Below are 15225 nucleotides of genomic sequence, written 5' to 3' on the forward strand. Positions count from 1 at the left end.
ACTGTAAGTACAGGGAAATGTTTGTGTACAACTGTTTCTTAGATCATAACTTTTGTTCTTCAGTCAGTTCTCTCAAATATTGTTCGTATGCAGTGTATAAATGTTATTCTTCCAGATGTTTATGAGTTTCATCAATAGAAAGACATGCAGGGATGAACTGTGAGGAATAACTATATTTTTACTCTTGAGACAGTTCTCAGAAGGCACCAGCACCCAGGAAGGTGACTTCAAAAGAAAGAGGCAAATACCAAGTCATCATTATCGGATGCGGCGCAGCAGGCATTGGAGCAGCCAGAGAGCTCACGGCAAATAGAATTCATTCTGTGCTTATATTGGAAGGTTAGTATTTGTGGAGCCATATACTACAGTTAGAAGCTTGCAGACATATATGCTAACTTTCATTTTGACATTGTTTATCTTTAGTTGTAGATAGGCAGTATTATTTATCTTTAGTTGTAGATAGGGAATACAATACACAAACATACACACTGACCATACTTTCAAATTTAGAAATTTTATAAATATTTTTCTTACAGAAAGTGCAAAATAATTTGTAAAGGTAAACCTCTGTCTAAAGTCTTATATAATAAGAATATGCCTTTGCAGAACAAAACGTTTATTCCTAATAACATTTTATTGACACAGGGAGTGATCGAGTTGGCGGCCGAATTAACACAATCAAAACCAGCGAGTCCAGGCATTTAGACTTAGGAGCACAGTGGATCCACGGAGAAGTTAACAACCCAGTACATGAATACGCCAAGTCGAGAAACCTGTTATATGATTTTGTTTCTGAAGATGGGGAAGGTGAGCTAATTACGTTTAAAAAAGGGCCATGAAAAATTTGAAAACAAAATCATACATATTAGAACTTAGATGTCAATGACCTACTGAAAGATAAATGCACTCATTTTTGCAGGGGATTTTTATACAGAAAATGGAGCTCTTATCCCAGCTGATCTCGTCAAAGAGGTCATGTCTGTCATGGATGAAGCTGATGACAGTTTACAGGACATGTCCAGAGCCCCTCTTACACTTTCAGTAGGAACATATTTTCAAGAAGCTTTCAATAAATATGTCTCCTCCTGTAACCACGATTCTCCAGAGACGGTCAGGCTAAAAGAAGCCCTGTATGAATGGTACATGAGGTATGTGCAATGGGAAATCACGGCTTATATTTAGTATGGATTGATTACTTTATAGTTATGTTCTAAAAAGCAATGAAGATGATGCTAAAAATATTAATAATGTTAGCAGAGTAGTCAATCTTATCTGTTATTCTGTAGCTCACCAATGAAACATTAGATAAGTTATGACTGCTATATATTGAGGACTTGGTAGGCCTTCATTGTGATATAGTATTTAGAAAACAAGCATGTCATTAAATAAAGAGGAATTTCCGTAGCCATGTCAGTCGTCCTTACCTTCACAATTGCATTGCACAGTAAAGAATAGCAAAGCAAATGCTTCATAGCTACTTGAGCGAGCTAGGTAGGTGTTTACAATGATGAGGCATTCCACTTCGTGGGGATATTCCATTCTTACTCACAGCCTGCTCTCATTTTTATGTCTGTTTCATAAACACTAGAGGTTTGTTGTTGTTCTTTGTATAATTTGTTTGCTGTACTATACAGAACAACAACTGGTAATGAATACTGTGCTCAAGCACACATGTCATCAGCACTGAGACATGGATATGGTCAGGATGTGATGCAGGTAGTGTGGAAATGTTTGGAATCAGGGAATCAATTTTACACCATCAGGAAGTCTTTCCATAGGAAACCAAAACAAAAATAATAGTAACTGGTAAACCCAGGTAGCTCTACTGGGCATTTACAAATTTGCCTTGTTATTAGGTTTTTGAAAAACTAAATTAACTGAATCCTTTGAAGTTGGGGTGAATAGCACATGCACTTGTGGAAACTTATCGCCAAAGTCGTACTGGCTGAAATTTGTTGGGGAAACACTTGCTATCCATAGCTTTGTTCTTTCTAACTTTTGTTCTTTCTAACTTTGGATACAAATGCACAAAATAGAAAAATACTGGTTTTTTTTTTTTTGCCATTTTTGGTTGAAGATATACCCCTCGGTTGAAGTTGAATGCTGAAACGAAAGTTTGCTGTATTTTTTCAGACCTTATCACTGCCTTTTCTTGCTTTTGTAGTTTTGCACTTTTCTTAGTAAAGCACAAATTTTTATGACATTAAAATGTAAATAGAATAATAACATTTGTGTTAATTTGAAAGATTTTTAATTTTCCCAATTTTTTCCTCTTCAAGGTGGCAGAGGATAGATAACGCCTGTGACTGCCTGCCAGATTTGTCGGCACACTGCTGGGGAAGATACGTATTTTGTGAGGGAAAGGAGAATATGAATCCCAAGAATGGTTTTTCATCTGTCATTGATGCAATTCTCAGAGAGACCAAGGCTGATATTATGCTCAACAGTGAAGTTACCAGGTAAACAGACCACCCTTTTGTTAATGAGTTAAGAATTGTTGTGAATTTAGGTCCTTTTATTTGGGAAGTGTTTTCAGTTAAAAGGCAACCCTTCCAGAATTTATTGAGAAGAAAATTCCAGATACACCTTAAGTTATCGCCCTCCATTGCTCTGGTAACATCGCATGGCATTCCAAAAGTATAATGTCCTTTCCCTTTTTGTTTTATGTACAAAGGCTACTAATAGCAGCAGCCTACTGTCCTTTTGTAGCCCAAATCTGAAGAAAACAGAAAAGAAGAGTGTTGGAGTAAAGTACTTATTTGAGATAATAATCAACTTGCTAAACTTAAGTTTTCAAACTTGACAAACTAAATTTCAAAGCAATAACTTATGTAAATTAGCAATAGTAATACTTCAAGACAATGGATATTTTCAACCAGCTTTTGAAGTACTGTATTTGATGAAAGCCTTTTTAGAACATACGGCTTCATCAGCATACTGTTTGCACTTGTGCAGAAGCGCACTAGAGCCAAGGTTAAAACGGTCCCTAAACATTCGAGCTAATAGGAGCTTGTGTCTCACACTACTGCTGTTAGTACAGGTGGAACTGTATTCCCCAAACTGGTCTCGGTAATCTCCTGTCAGTGACGAGTTGAAAAAGTGCTTTGTTTTCAATTAATGTAACTTCTTCCCTATGACTTGAATATCATAGTTTTGATAGAAGGGATGCTTTTTTTGTTTGACACGAACACTTTATTGTGGAAGTGAAAGGGAAAGTTCCAATTTTTGTCTGGTTCTAGATTTACATAAGGTTTCTAGTTTTTTGTATTTTGCACTGTAAATTCTTATGAATCTGTTATTACCAATTACTGTAGTGATATTTGATTTCACTAGTTAAGTAACCATCTGACATTATTAATGAGGCAATCTAAATTGTGGCTTTTTTTTTTTTGTTAACAGTATTGATTATGGAAACACACTTCAAGTGAAGAGGAATAGATATGTTCGTGAAGACGGTGTCACTTCACCTGTTATTGTAAGGTGCAGGTCAGTAATCTACTTTTTGTTCATGAAACTTACCTGTCAGATATATATATAGCTGTATTCTCTGTTAGTCCGACAGAATTTCAAAACTTACGACACACGCAGTGGGAGATCAGGTGGTTAGTACCCATTCCCGCCGCTGGGAGGCGGGTATCAGGAACCATTCCCATTTTCTATTCAGATTTTCTCTGTCGCCGGTACTGTCAACACTTGTTTTCAGTACCTCCGTCTTGGATTTCGGATAAAACTTGATTGTCACTTGAGTATTGGTTTGATTTTTGGTTTTTTGACTTGGACTTGTGGCTAGGCATACGCTATTGTGGATTGTTTTGGATTTGTCTTTGTTTTTTCCTGGGAGTAAGATGTCTGAATCTAGTTCTTCTAGTTATCGAGTTTGCCGTGTGCAAGACTGTAAGGTGAGGCTACCAAAATTTTGCAGATCCTCACACTGTATGCTCGGGTTGTAGAGGACATGTTTGTTTGTTGAATGACCGATGCAAGGAGTGTGAATCTTTGTCTGATGCTAGTTGGAGGACTTATGATTCTTATGTGAGAAAGCTAGAGCGAGATAGGCTCAGGAGGTCTTCCTCCAGAAGTGGTAGGAGTCAGGGTAGTGTGCTTTCACCTGTTAACCCTCCTGTAGACGTAGCTCTTCCTAACCCTGTGGTGTTGCCCCAACCCTGGGGTTGTGTCTGCGGATGGTGATGCCCCTGGCCATTATTATGTCTTCCATTCGTACCTTGAAGCTAATATGCTCGCTCTTCAAAGTGCTGTGAAGTGCAGTGATAGTGTCCGTCCCCTAGTGTTGTGGAGGGGGCGTCAGATCGCCGTATAACGCCTCTGGGTCTGGACCTCTGTCGGACTCCCAGGACTCAGGGAGTGGGCAAGTCGAAAGCCGCAAGAGGGTTACGCGGACCCCACCGATCTGGCGTCCCTTCGGCATGTCCTGATGACGCTTCCCAGGCTGCCAGGGGATCGTGCACGGGCACGAATCATGGCGATTGATTCTCTTCCCCGATTCCTCCTCCCGGCGTCGGGAATGGAAATCTCGGGATTCTCGCCCTTTAAAGAGAAGCTTCAAAGAAGGGGCGCTTCACGCCCTTTTTCTCGTGACGCTTCACGTCCCCTTTCTCGTGGACGCTCTTCGCTCTTCTCCGGAGGATTTTGACGCCATCCCACCGCAGAAGAGGACCAGGACGCCATCGGACGATGACGCTTTTGAGCGCCTCCGCCGCTCCAGAAAGAAGGCTGTTGCTTCCCCTGTGAGAAGCAAGAAGGCGTCCCCTCGCCCCTCTTCTTCTCATAGGATCAGTCCTTCTCCTGAAGTAGAATCTTCTCCCCTACTGTAAGCTGCTCCTTGGCATGCAGGAGCAATTGGCTTCTTTAATAGCCCAGAAGGAGACCGATGCGTGTCGTCGTCGAGAAAGGATTCCCGGCTGCCGATCAAGAGGTCTAAACCTTCCTTCTCCTTCTCCTCGTTCGTCGTCGTCTCATCATACCGCCCGCTAGAAGTCCTGTTGCTCAGCGTTTTACTGGTCTTGGCAGGATCGCAATTTCCGCTTTCTGATACGCTTCACGCTGCCAGGCTTGACGCCCCTGCATTTGACGACCCTCTTGTTTCTCGTCATGACGCTTCTCACGCTGCCAAGCGTGGACGCTTCATGCTGCTAAGCGTGACGCTTCTCATGCTGCTAAGCGTGGCGCTTCTCATGCTGCTCGGCAGGGCGCCTCCCTGCTGCTCGACATGACGCCTCCCTTGCTGCTCGTCATGACGCCTCCTGGCTGCTCGTCAGGGCGCCTCCTTGCAGTTCGTCAAGACGCCTCCCTTGCTGCTCGGCACGACGCTTTTTTTCTTGCTGCGGGCATGACGCCTCCCGCTGCTCGCACTCACCAGGACTCTCGTCGGATCGATCGTCAAGAAGCTCGTCGGGATTCTCGTCAGGAAGGGGAGAACTCCGCTCGTCGTGACTCTCATTTTGATTCTTCTGCTCGTGACTTTCGTGACTCCTCTCGGACTTCTTCCAAGCAGAAGTCCCTTTTGCATGTTGGTCTGCAAGGACTTCGTCCTTCCGGTTCTTCTCCTGCCCCTTCCGTTGCTCCTGTGGAAGAAGGAGAGCTTTCTGCGCTTGGATCCTGCAGTTGAGGATCAGACATCTTCTTCTTCAGCTTCTGCAGACTACCAAGTCTTAACTAGGCTGCTGAAAGACTTGTTTGGGGACAAGTTTCAACCCTCTGCTCCTCGCCCTCCCCCCTCGCAGCTTACCTCGTCTAAGTCACAAAAGTCTTCTGGTTTTGTGAAGATGGCTACGTCTCTCTCTCTGAAGAGGGCCTTTAGCAAGGTTCAAGAGTGGATGGACTCCAGGAAGGCTCAGTGCAAGACTTCTTTCGCCCTACCTCCATCAAGATTGAGTGGAAAAGCAGGAATTTGGTACGAGACAGGAGAGGAGGTTGGTTGGAGAGTTCCTTCCTCTTCCCAAGGGATTTTGCCAGCCTTGTGGACGCCCCAGAAGGTCTCTCCTTTCTTCAGCTAAGGTGTCCTGGTCTTTATCTGAGATTGATCACCATCTGAAAGGCCTTTTCAGGTCCTTAGAAGTTTTTAACTTTTTGGACTGGTGCCTGGGAGTCTTGGATTTGCAGGCTCGTAGCCCTGACTCCATTAGCCTGGGAGACTTGTTTAGTGTCCTATCCTGTATGGACAAGGCGGTTAGGGATGGCTCCGAAGAACTGGCGGCCCATTTCTGTGCGGGCCTTTTAAAGAAGAGAGCCATTTACTGCAACTTCACGGCGAAGTCGGTCTCTCCTACTCAGAAGGCAGAATTGTTGTTCGCTCCGCTTTCTAGCCATCTTTTTCCCCAACCCTTAGTCAAGGATATGGCCTCCACATTGCAAGAGAAGGCTACTCAGGACCTCCTGGCCCAGTCTTCTAGACGTCCTGCAGCCCCTTCGACTTCTTCCCTTGGACAGACTTCCAAGATTCAGAAGCCCTTTCGTGGAAGATCTTCCTCTAGATCGTCCTTTCGAGGCAGAGGTCCCTCAAGAGGTAGAGCCCCTTCTAAGACCAGGGGCAAGAAATGACTCCTTAAACCTTCAGACACCGGTAGAGCCAGGCTCCTTTCTTTTGCAAAAGCCTGGAGAGAGAGGACGGACAGCTGGTCCCTCCAAGTCATCGAAAAGGGATACAAGATCCCATTCCTCGTATTGCCTCCATTGACTACGATTCCCATAGATCTGTCGCCATCCTATCATCAGGAGAAACAGCAAATTCTCTTCAACCTGCTCGATCTAATGCTCGAGAAGAGGGCTGTGGAGCAAGTCTCGGATTTACAATCCCGGCTTTTACAACAGGCTGTTTCTAGTTCCAAGCAGTCAGGGTTGGAGACCAGTTCTGGACGTCAGCAAGTTGAACCATTTCGTTCTGAAGGAAAAGTTCGTAATGGAGACGTCCCAGTCGGTCATGGGAGCCCTAAGACCAGGCGACTGGATGGTTTCTCTCGATCTCCAGGACGCCTATTTTCACGTTCCTATACATCCTCTATCGAGGAAATACCTGAGATTTGTCCTGCGGGGACAGGTATTCCAGTTCAGGGCCCTTTGCTTCGGGCTCAGCACAGCTCCTATGGTTTTCACGATCTTGATGAGGAATGTTGCAAAGATGGCTTCGCCTTGGAGGAATAAGAATCTCCCTTTATTTGGACGATTGGCTCATTCGAGCCTCACAATGACAAGGTGTCTGGAGGATCTTCACACGACTTTGACCTTGACGAAGTCCCTGGGACTTCTGGTGAATTTCAAAAGTCCCATCTGACCCGACTCAGTCCATCGTTTATCTGGGGATTCAGATGGATTCAGTGGCTTTTCGAGCATTTCCGTCTCAAGAAAGACAACTTCAGTGTTTAGAAAAGTTTCAGCCTTCCTGAGGAAAGAAACATGCTCGGTGAGGAATGGATGAGTCTGCTGGGGACCATTTCATCACTGGAGAAGTTTGTTTCCCTGGGGAGACTGCACCTCAGACCGCTTCAATTCTTCCTTGCAGAGAACTGGCACGACAAGGAGAATCTGGAAGCTTCTCTGAGTATCTCGCCAAAGGTAAAGAATCACCTTCGGTGGTGGCTCGATCCTTGAAGTTGGCAGAAGGCCTTTCTCTTCAACTTCAGAACCCCGACCTAGTGTTGTTTTCCGGCGCGTCCATTTCGGGGTGGGGAGCAACACTGGGGAGGGGAAGAAGTGTCGGGCACCTGGAGAGGGGAACAGGTGTCCTGGCACATAAATCTCAAAGAATTGGGGCGATTCAGTTGGCCCTTCTTTTCTTCGAGGAGCGAGTCTCGAACCGAGTTGTCCAGATCAACTCGGACAACACCACGGCCCTTTCATACCTCAAGAAACAGGGGGGAACTCACTCTCGGTCCCTGTTCGCCTTAGCAAAGGACATTCTTCTGTGGGCACAGGCCCGACAGATTACGATCCTCACGAGGTTTGTTGCAGGCGTAGAGAACGTCCGTGCGGATCTTCTAAGTCGGCAGCGACAACTGCTCCCGACCGAATGGATCCTACACCAAGAGGTGTGTCAAGGACTGTGGAAGCTTTGGGGACGTCCCTTGGTAGATCTCTTCGCAACCTCCAAGACGAAGAGACTTCCTCTTTACTGCTCCCTGTTCTCGACCCAGGAGCTCTCTCAGTGGACGCTCTTCTTTGGGATTGGTCGGGGATGGACGTGTATGCCTTTCCTCCGTGCAAAAATCATCGGAGAAGTCATCAGAAAGTTTGCGTCGTCGGAAGGGACGAGGATGACGTTGATCGCCCCATTTTGGCCTTCGAGGAATGGTTCACAGAGGTCATGTCCTTCCTAGTAGACTTTCCGAGATCTCTGCCCATGAGAGTCGATCTACTCAGACAACCCCACTTCGAGAGGTACCACAAAAACCTCCCGCTCTGTGTCTGACTGCATTCAGACTATCGAGAAGCTGGCCAGAGCGAGAGGTTTTTCTAGACCAGTGGCCAGAAAGCTATTGCCAGGGCGAAGACTCTCTTCCAGCAATTTGTACCAATCAAAGTGGACGTATTTAGGAGATGGTGTAGAAAGAAGGGCATTTCCTCCACCACGACCTCTGTGAGCCAGATAGCAGACTTCCTCTTATTTCTGAGGAGTGATGTGAAACTTGCAGTCTCGACTATAAAGGGGTATAGAAGCATGCTTTCATCTGTTTTTAGGCATAGAGACTTGGATCTGTCTAACAACAGAGACTTTCTGATCTCTTCAGATCCTTTGAAACCTCGAAGGTGCCTCGGCTGGGACTCCTTCTTGGAATTTGGATGTTGTGCTTCGGTTCCTCATGTCCAGTTCGTTTGAGCCTCTTCGTTCTGCGTCATTGAGAACATTACTAGAAGACTATTTTTCTAACCGCTCTAGCAACGGCAAAGAGGGTTAGTGAGCTGCAAGCCTTTAGTAGGCATATAGGCTTTAAAGGGCATAACGCTTTTGTTCCTTAAGCCCTTCCTTTTAGCGAAAAAATGAAAGCCTGTCTAACCCTTGGCCCAAGAGTTTCTGAAATCAAGGGTATGGCTGAAATCCTTATTCAAGAGCCAGAGAGAGTCCTTTGCCCTGTTAGGGCTCTCAAAGTCTACTTAGACAAGACGAAGGAAAGTCGAGGTCCCTCAGATAGTTTATGGTGTTCCGTAAAGAGACCGGATTTACCTATGTCAAAGAATGCTCTGGCTTTCTTTCTGAGAGATACGATTAAAGAAGCCCATTCATCCTGTCAAGACTCTGATTTGAAACTTCTGAAAGTCAATGCTCACGAGGTGAGGGCGGTTCTGCGACTTCAGTGGCTTTTCAGAAAATATGTCACTCAGCAACATTCTGGGTGCCACATTTTGGCGGGAGAACTCTGTGTTAAAGCACACTACCTGAGAGATGTGAAGACGACATATGAGAACTGCTTCTCGCTAGGACCATACGTTTCCGCAGATACTTTCCTGGGGGCAGGGGATGACACTCATCCTATCCTATAGAAAATGGTTGGATAGTGTTTTTATGGTTGTTAATGACTGCCTGTGGCGGACTTCCCAATCGTTAGCTTTAGTTGCGTTATCCCAACTTAGTTAGGGCTTGGTCAGGTGGTTGGTTTTTGCTTCGTTTGCCCTCATTGTATGGTCAATATGGTCTTGTCACACTGTGGTCACGTCCCCGTTGACAGATCATCTAGAACTCACCAGCTATACAGGTCACACCCTTGCTGGAGACTCTAGTTAAGCAGAAGCGGACTTGGGTGACAGTAATCACGGTAAGTCAGCTATGCTAACAGGTAAGGAACCAAAATATCTTTCACCTACTTGTAGTGTGTTTTTTCCAAATCCTATTCTGTCTGTACCCACCTCCAATGGTGGTATTCAGCTATATATATATCTGACAGGTAAGTTTCATGAACAAAATGATATTTTAATGATAAAATAAAGTTTGTTCATACTTACCTGGCAGATATATATATTCATAGTGCCCGCCCACCTCCCCAGGAGACAGTGGCACTAGAAAATCTGAATAGAAAATGGGAATGGTTCCTGATACCGCCTCCCAGCGGCGGGAATGGGTACTAACCACCTGATCTCCCACTGCGTGTGTCGTAAGTTTTGAAATTCTGTCGGACTAACAGAGAATACAGCTATATATATATCTGCCAGGTAAGTATGAACAAACTTTATTTTATCATTAAAATATCATTTTGGATGCGCTTAATGTGTTTATAGAATAAATGTTAGGAGACGGTTTAACAGGTGCATATTGAAAGAATTAAATATTATTTAATTAATAACAATTGGACTTTGAATAATGTATTTGCCACAAGTATGTATATATCTTTTAAAAAATATTTTTTTATTCTTCCACAATTGTGTATATAGGCTATATGTAAAAGTTTCACCAGTAACAGTAAGCACCTGTATATATATTCATAAAATTTTAAAAATGCTTTACTCTGAATGTTGTACGTCTTGCTGTAGAATTTAATTGAGATCCAGAATTTGTATTACTGTACTGTATTCTGTTTACAAAACATTTCAACCTGGTAACACTTCAAGAGGATTTCCCTTTATTTTGTATTCCCATTGATAAATATTTTTAGGCATAGTAAAAGGTTGTATCTGTAGTCTTTCAGTAAGAACTCTTTATATTTGTATTGAAAACATATTTGAATCACTCGTGGTTCTGTTAAGAATCCTGATTTCCGAGCATAGATCTAGATCTCATTTTGCGTTCGTCTTTTGGTGTTTCAGTGATGGAAAAGAATACGAAGCAGAACACGTCATAGTTACACCTTCCATTGGGTACTTGAAGGAACATCTTCATATGTTCTCACCTGGTCTACCAAGTAATCTTCAAAAGGTGATGTGAGATAATGAGAAAAAGTGTAGTACTAGGATTCTTTGTGCTATGTAGTGGACTATATCTTCAAACTTAAAATTATTAGATGTCTGTAACAAATTTCTATTCTTCTCTAGCATCCCACCTCACAGTTCTTAAGCAAGGTTGTTCAACTTTGTGGGGGAACCCAGATATGAATGCTAGCACGACAAATTATTAGATGCCTCTCGTTCCATTTGGGTTTTTTAGAGACCTCTCCATTTTCTTTTGTTCCGTGCACTTTCAGCCTGAATTCTGTAATACCCTGGGCCTTCTTACAGGTCTTGGCTTGCTCCAACCCCATCTTTTACTTTCCTAACTAATTGACTAACTGTTCCCAGACCCTTGAAGGAAAAGGAGACGAGAGGCTGAAGGAATGAAAAAATTTATTGCCTAACCCACAGTATATAATGCAGTAAGGTCATGTGGCTGTACACTGTTATATGTACAGTATATATATTCATTCACTGCTATATTAACAGAATTTAAGAACTGAAAATAATGTATTCTAGGTCTTTTCAAATTAATTCTTGACTGAATTGTGTAAGATGAGACTAGGACAATGATTGAAATATTTTGTTACCACAATTTTCATTTGTTCAGAATAGAATATGGTTTTGATACTAACTCAAACCCATTTCTCAATTGCAGACTATTCTCTCCACTGGATTTGGAACTATAGACAAGATATTTTTAGAATTTGACGAACCATTCTGGTCACAGGATTGCAAAGGAATACAGTTAGTATGGACAAACAAAGTGCCTAATTATGGACAAGTACAAATTCCTAGTAACAGTGAAGAGGTAAGAATTGTAAGCTGTGTTCATATATATTGTTTTTACAATTTATTTCTGTTTGAGTTCATGAAGCACTTTTTGCCTTGATGCATTTCAGTGTATAAGGAGACATATTTATATATCAGTTAACCTTCTCAGATAGTTCAAAAGCAAATGCCTTTTATATTCAATTGAATTTTGTTGTAATGTTTCATTACTGGAAGTGTTTGGAATCAGTGTGCTCTGCATGAATACTTGACAGGTAAAGAGGAACTGGTTCCAAGGCATTACCGGATTCGATCCAGTCCAGCACCAGAGAGCAATGCTTTGTGGGTGGATAGGTGGCGCAGAAGCAGAGTACATGGAGGCACTTCCTGAGGAGGTCGTGGGTCAGGCTTGTGTCAAGCTCCTCAGGCAGTTCCTGCATAGAGAGATATTCCGAACCCCAAGAAAGTTTATAGGCAAGTACAGTTTTAGCCATTTTCTATGTTCCCTCACCAGTGAGACTACTGAAGTCAGATGCACTGAACCCGTCTTTGCTCTCTTCTCCAAATTGCAATCTTTTCACCATTTTGTGATTGATCTTATGCAAGTGCCAGTATGTAGACCTTTTTTGCCTTTAGTTTTGATCTAAATGATAAAGTTCCGAGTTTTAACAATCTCATTGTACTGTATTGACAGTTTGCTCAGTTGAGTGTCAGTGTCCCATGAATATACCAGCTCTTAGCTTGCATGCTATATTGTACGTTGGTGTTGTTAGTTTCTTTTTGCCAGACTTAATCCAAAGTACTTGTCCTGAACTGTAAAAGATGGTATGCCTGAGATCTGTGTTCTTGTGTATATGACCTTTAAGATATTCGTACACCATCAGCAAAAAGATGAATAAAGATGAAGTGTCCAGAGGCCAGAAAGTAGACTGCAATCTGGAAATATGATGTGGAGGAGAGAGCAGCAAGTTAGTCAGGCTAATGGGGAGGCCCAGGAAGGGGATAGATAAAGACCCAGACTTGATGGGCATTGAGACAGGAAGTGCACAATGGAATCATGATAAAATAGAACTCATTTTGTCCAACCCTGTTAAAGAAAGAATCTGAAGATTGTTAGGAAGCTGTAGAACCTGATTATGATGTCAAATCTCTAGACCTGTTTAAGGCTGTGGTCTTCAGAGAGTTGCAGAAATTAAACAGGAAATTATGTTGTAGTTGGATGTCAAAGACAGCTTTCACACAGTGACTTAAAGCTGAAAGAGTAGTTGGCTATCATTTTGTTCCCATAGAAAGACTGCTTATGTATAATTTCACCTAGACTTTCTTTAGGACTTTTTAACCTGTAGCTGTTCAAAAGATGTTCATGACCATCCTTTTGATTTTGGTTTCCAGGTCACAGTGGGCAACCAACAAGTTTTTCCGTGGATCTTACTCACATCATTCTGTGCCCTGTGAATGCAGAATGGGGCAGCGGGTGAAAGTCCTCTAAATGAACCTGTCTGTGCTACAAGTGACACAGGAGATAAGGTTCGTGTTTTGCTTAAATTTTCCCGTGCTGATTACTAGAAAGAGTGGGGTGTGACTGTCGTGTCATAAGTGCAGTAGCTTGGCAACAATAATAATATTGATAATAATATGAAAGGAGTCCCTCTTTTAGGGCAGTATTATTGAAAACAATTGCTGTTTCAACAGCATTTCGTTTGCAGAGAGTCTTCTTAATAATGAGAAGAATAGAGAAGACTGTACGTAGATTAAATGTCCTTGAAACAGCAATTGTTTTTAATAATAATAATAGTAATAATAATTCATCAGTGATTATCTTGACGTTTGTACAGTCAGAATTCGATGTGAACAATATCTTTTTTTTTTTTGTCTTAACAACTGTAATAATTGTAATTGTATAGTACTTCATTTAAAGCTTTATGTCTTTGGAACTTTTTATCATTTCAGTCAGTACTTTTCAGGTACCATTGATAGTATTAGCTGGTGAAGCCAACAACATTGCATTCTATTCTACAGTGCATGGAGCCTTTCAGAACGGCATGAGCCAAGTCTCACATTATTTGAAGGCTTTATCAAGGTAATGGATATTTTGAAGTGTTGAACAATACTTTTTTTTAGATTTTCCTTGTAAGTGATGTTGTGTATGAATAAATATTTATTGGAAGTCATTGATGATGCTTACATGTTGATGCAAGAACAATTTTTATTCCTTGAAAGTGCATTTTTTGTAGAATAGTTTTTATATTCATGTACAAGTTACGTTAACGTATTTAATGACTGAATTAAAGTTAGGATGTAAGGTTAAAATTATGATTTTTATAAGCAAGCTAGTTGATGCTTTTGTTACTTAATGATACTTAACATTCCTGAGAAAAGAATGAGCTAAGAGCAGCCACTGGCATTAGGTTTGGTGCTGAGATGTAATAGTCATGATAATTTTCTGTACTGCATTGTCTTTTGCCAATGTTTCCACTATTGTTTGTGTTAGCATCATTATAACGTATACACCTTTGAACACTTTAAACAGTCACTTTACCTATTCTGCTTTCATAAAGTTAACATAATCTCTGTCTTGATTGTGTTTACCAAGCATCTACTATTATGTTCTTTTCAGGAAACTTTGAAAAGACTACTTTTCTTTGTGGTATTCATGATAGAAAAAAATTGTGTATTTCACAAAATTACTGAAACTTTTTCAAAAACCCATGAACAATAGCAATGCTACAGGTTGATTAAAAGCATTTATCACAGAGAAAGTTTGCTATCAACAGAGTTATTCAAAAGCTTAACACTATTTTAGGAAAACTGTATAGATCACGAGCGCTTGCTTTTTCGTCAGTGAATTCCATATTGAATTCAAAACTCTGGTCTTTAGAACATTGTATTCTTTGCTAATCTCAGTGTCACTGAGACTGCAGCATCTTTAAACCCATAATTTTGATTGATCACAAATTTAAAATGCGGTTCTTTTGATATCACGGACTTTTATTTCATTGAGTAACTTTATGCAGTGGTGTAAGTCTTAATTGTCCTCTCTGACGAACATTTTTCACGGCCATTCTTGCGACAGACCATTGCACTATATTTAATTAATCTATTTTCCTTTCAGATTGAATAGTGGATCAAACAGTATTAGAAGCAAGATATAAGACCAGGGTGATACAGTGTCTACTCTAGCCTGCAGGGTTCCAAGGACTAGATGATAAGTCTGGTGCACTCGATTCCGTAGAAAGTTAGAGTTTATTAAACTCTTTTTGGTAATTTTTGCATTTTTGTTTCAAACAAAATTGAGGGATGTATTTTTTCATATTAATGCCTGAACATCTGGTTAGGGCAGACAAACCAGTGTCAAACCATTATTTAAACTAAACAAAGCTGGTGCTGTAGTGGGTGAGAGTTCTTCAAAGAGTTCTCACGTCTTGACTCTTATGAAGGGGGTGTGTATATGAGTTGCTTTCCTTAAATAACCCCAAATTCTTTAGTGTTTGTAAATTAGTTAATGATCAGTGCTAACGTGTTACAATGGTGGTGTCAGGTCTAGCTTGTAATCATCATCAACAGGTTTTGTAACGTTGCATTTGA

General features: G+C 41.7%; 1 protein-coding gene across 1 annotated transcript in view; it reads left to right on the plus strand.

Moving 5' to 3' along the window:
• Positions 1 to 14930, plus strand: part of LOC136835643 (uncharacterized) — a 32526-nt gene extending 17596 nt beyond the window's left edge. Inside the window, 13 exon segments of the mRNA XM_067099459.1 lie at positions 194 to 339; positions 646 to 807; positions 920 to 1148; positions 2280 to 2459; positions 3400 to 3486; positions 10750 to 10858; positions 11528 to 11680; positions 11916 to 12078; positions 12081 to 12114; positions 13033 to 13097; positions 13100 to 13167; positions 13605 to 13720; positions 14753 to 14930. Of these exon segments, the coding sequence (XP_066955560.1) occupies positions 194 to 339; positions 646 to 807; positions 920 to 1148; positions 2280 to 2459; positions 3400 to 3486; positions 10750 to 10858; positions 11528 to 11680; positions 11916 to 12078; positions 12081 to 12114; positions 13033 to 13097; positions 13100 to 13167; positions 13605 to 13720; positions 14753 to 14792 (1552 nt within the window). The 3' untranslated portion in view covers positions 14793 to 14930.
• The last annotated feature ends 295 nt before the right edge of the window (positions 14931 to 15225 follow it).

Source organism: Macrobrachium rosenbergii, chromosome 55 (genome assembly GCF_040412425.1).
Source record: "Macrobrachium rosenbergii isolate ZJJX-2024 chromosome 55, ASM4041242v1, whole genome shotgun sequence".
Classification (NCBI taxonomy): domain Eukaryota; kingdom Metazoa; phylum Arthropoda; class Malacostraca; order Decapoda; family Palaemonidae; genus Macrobrachium; species Macrobrachium rosenbergii.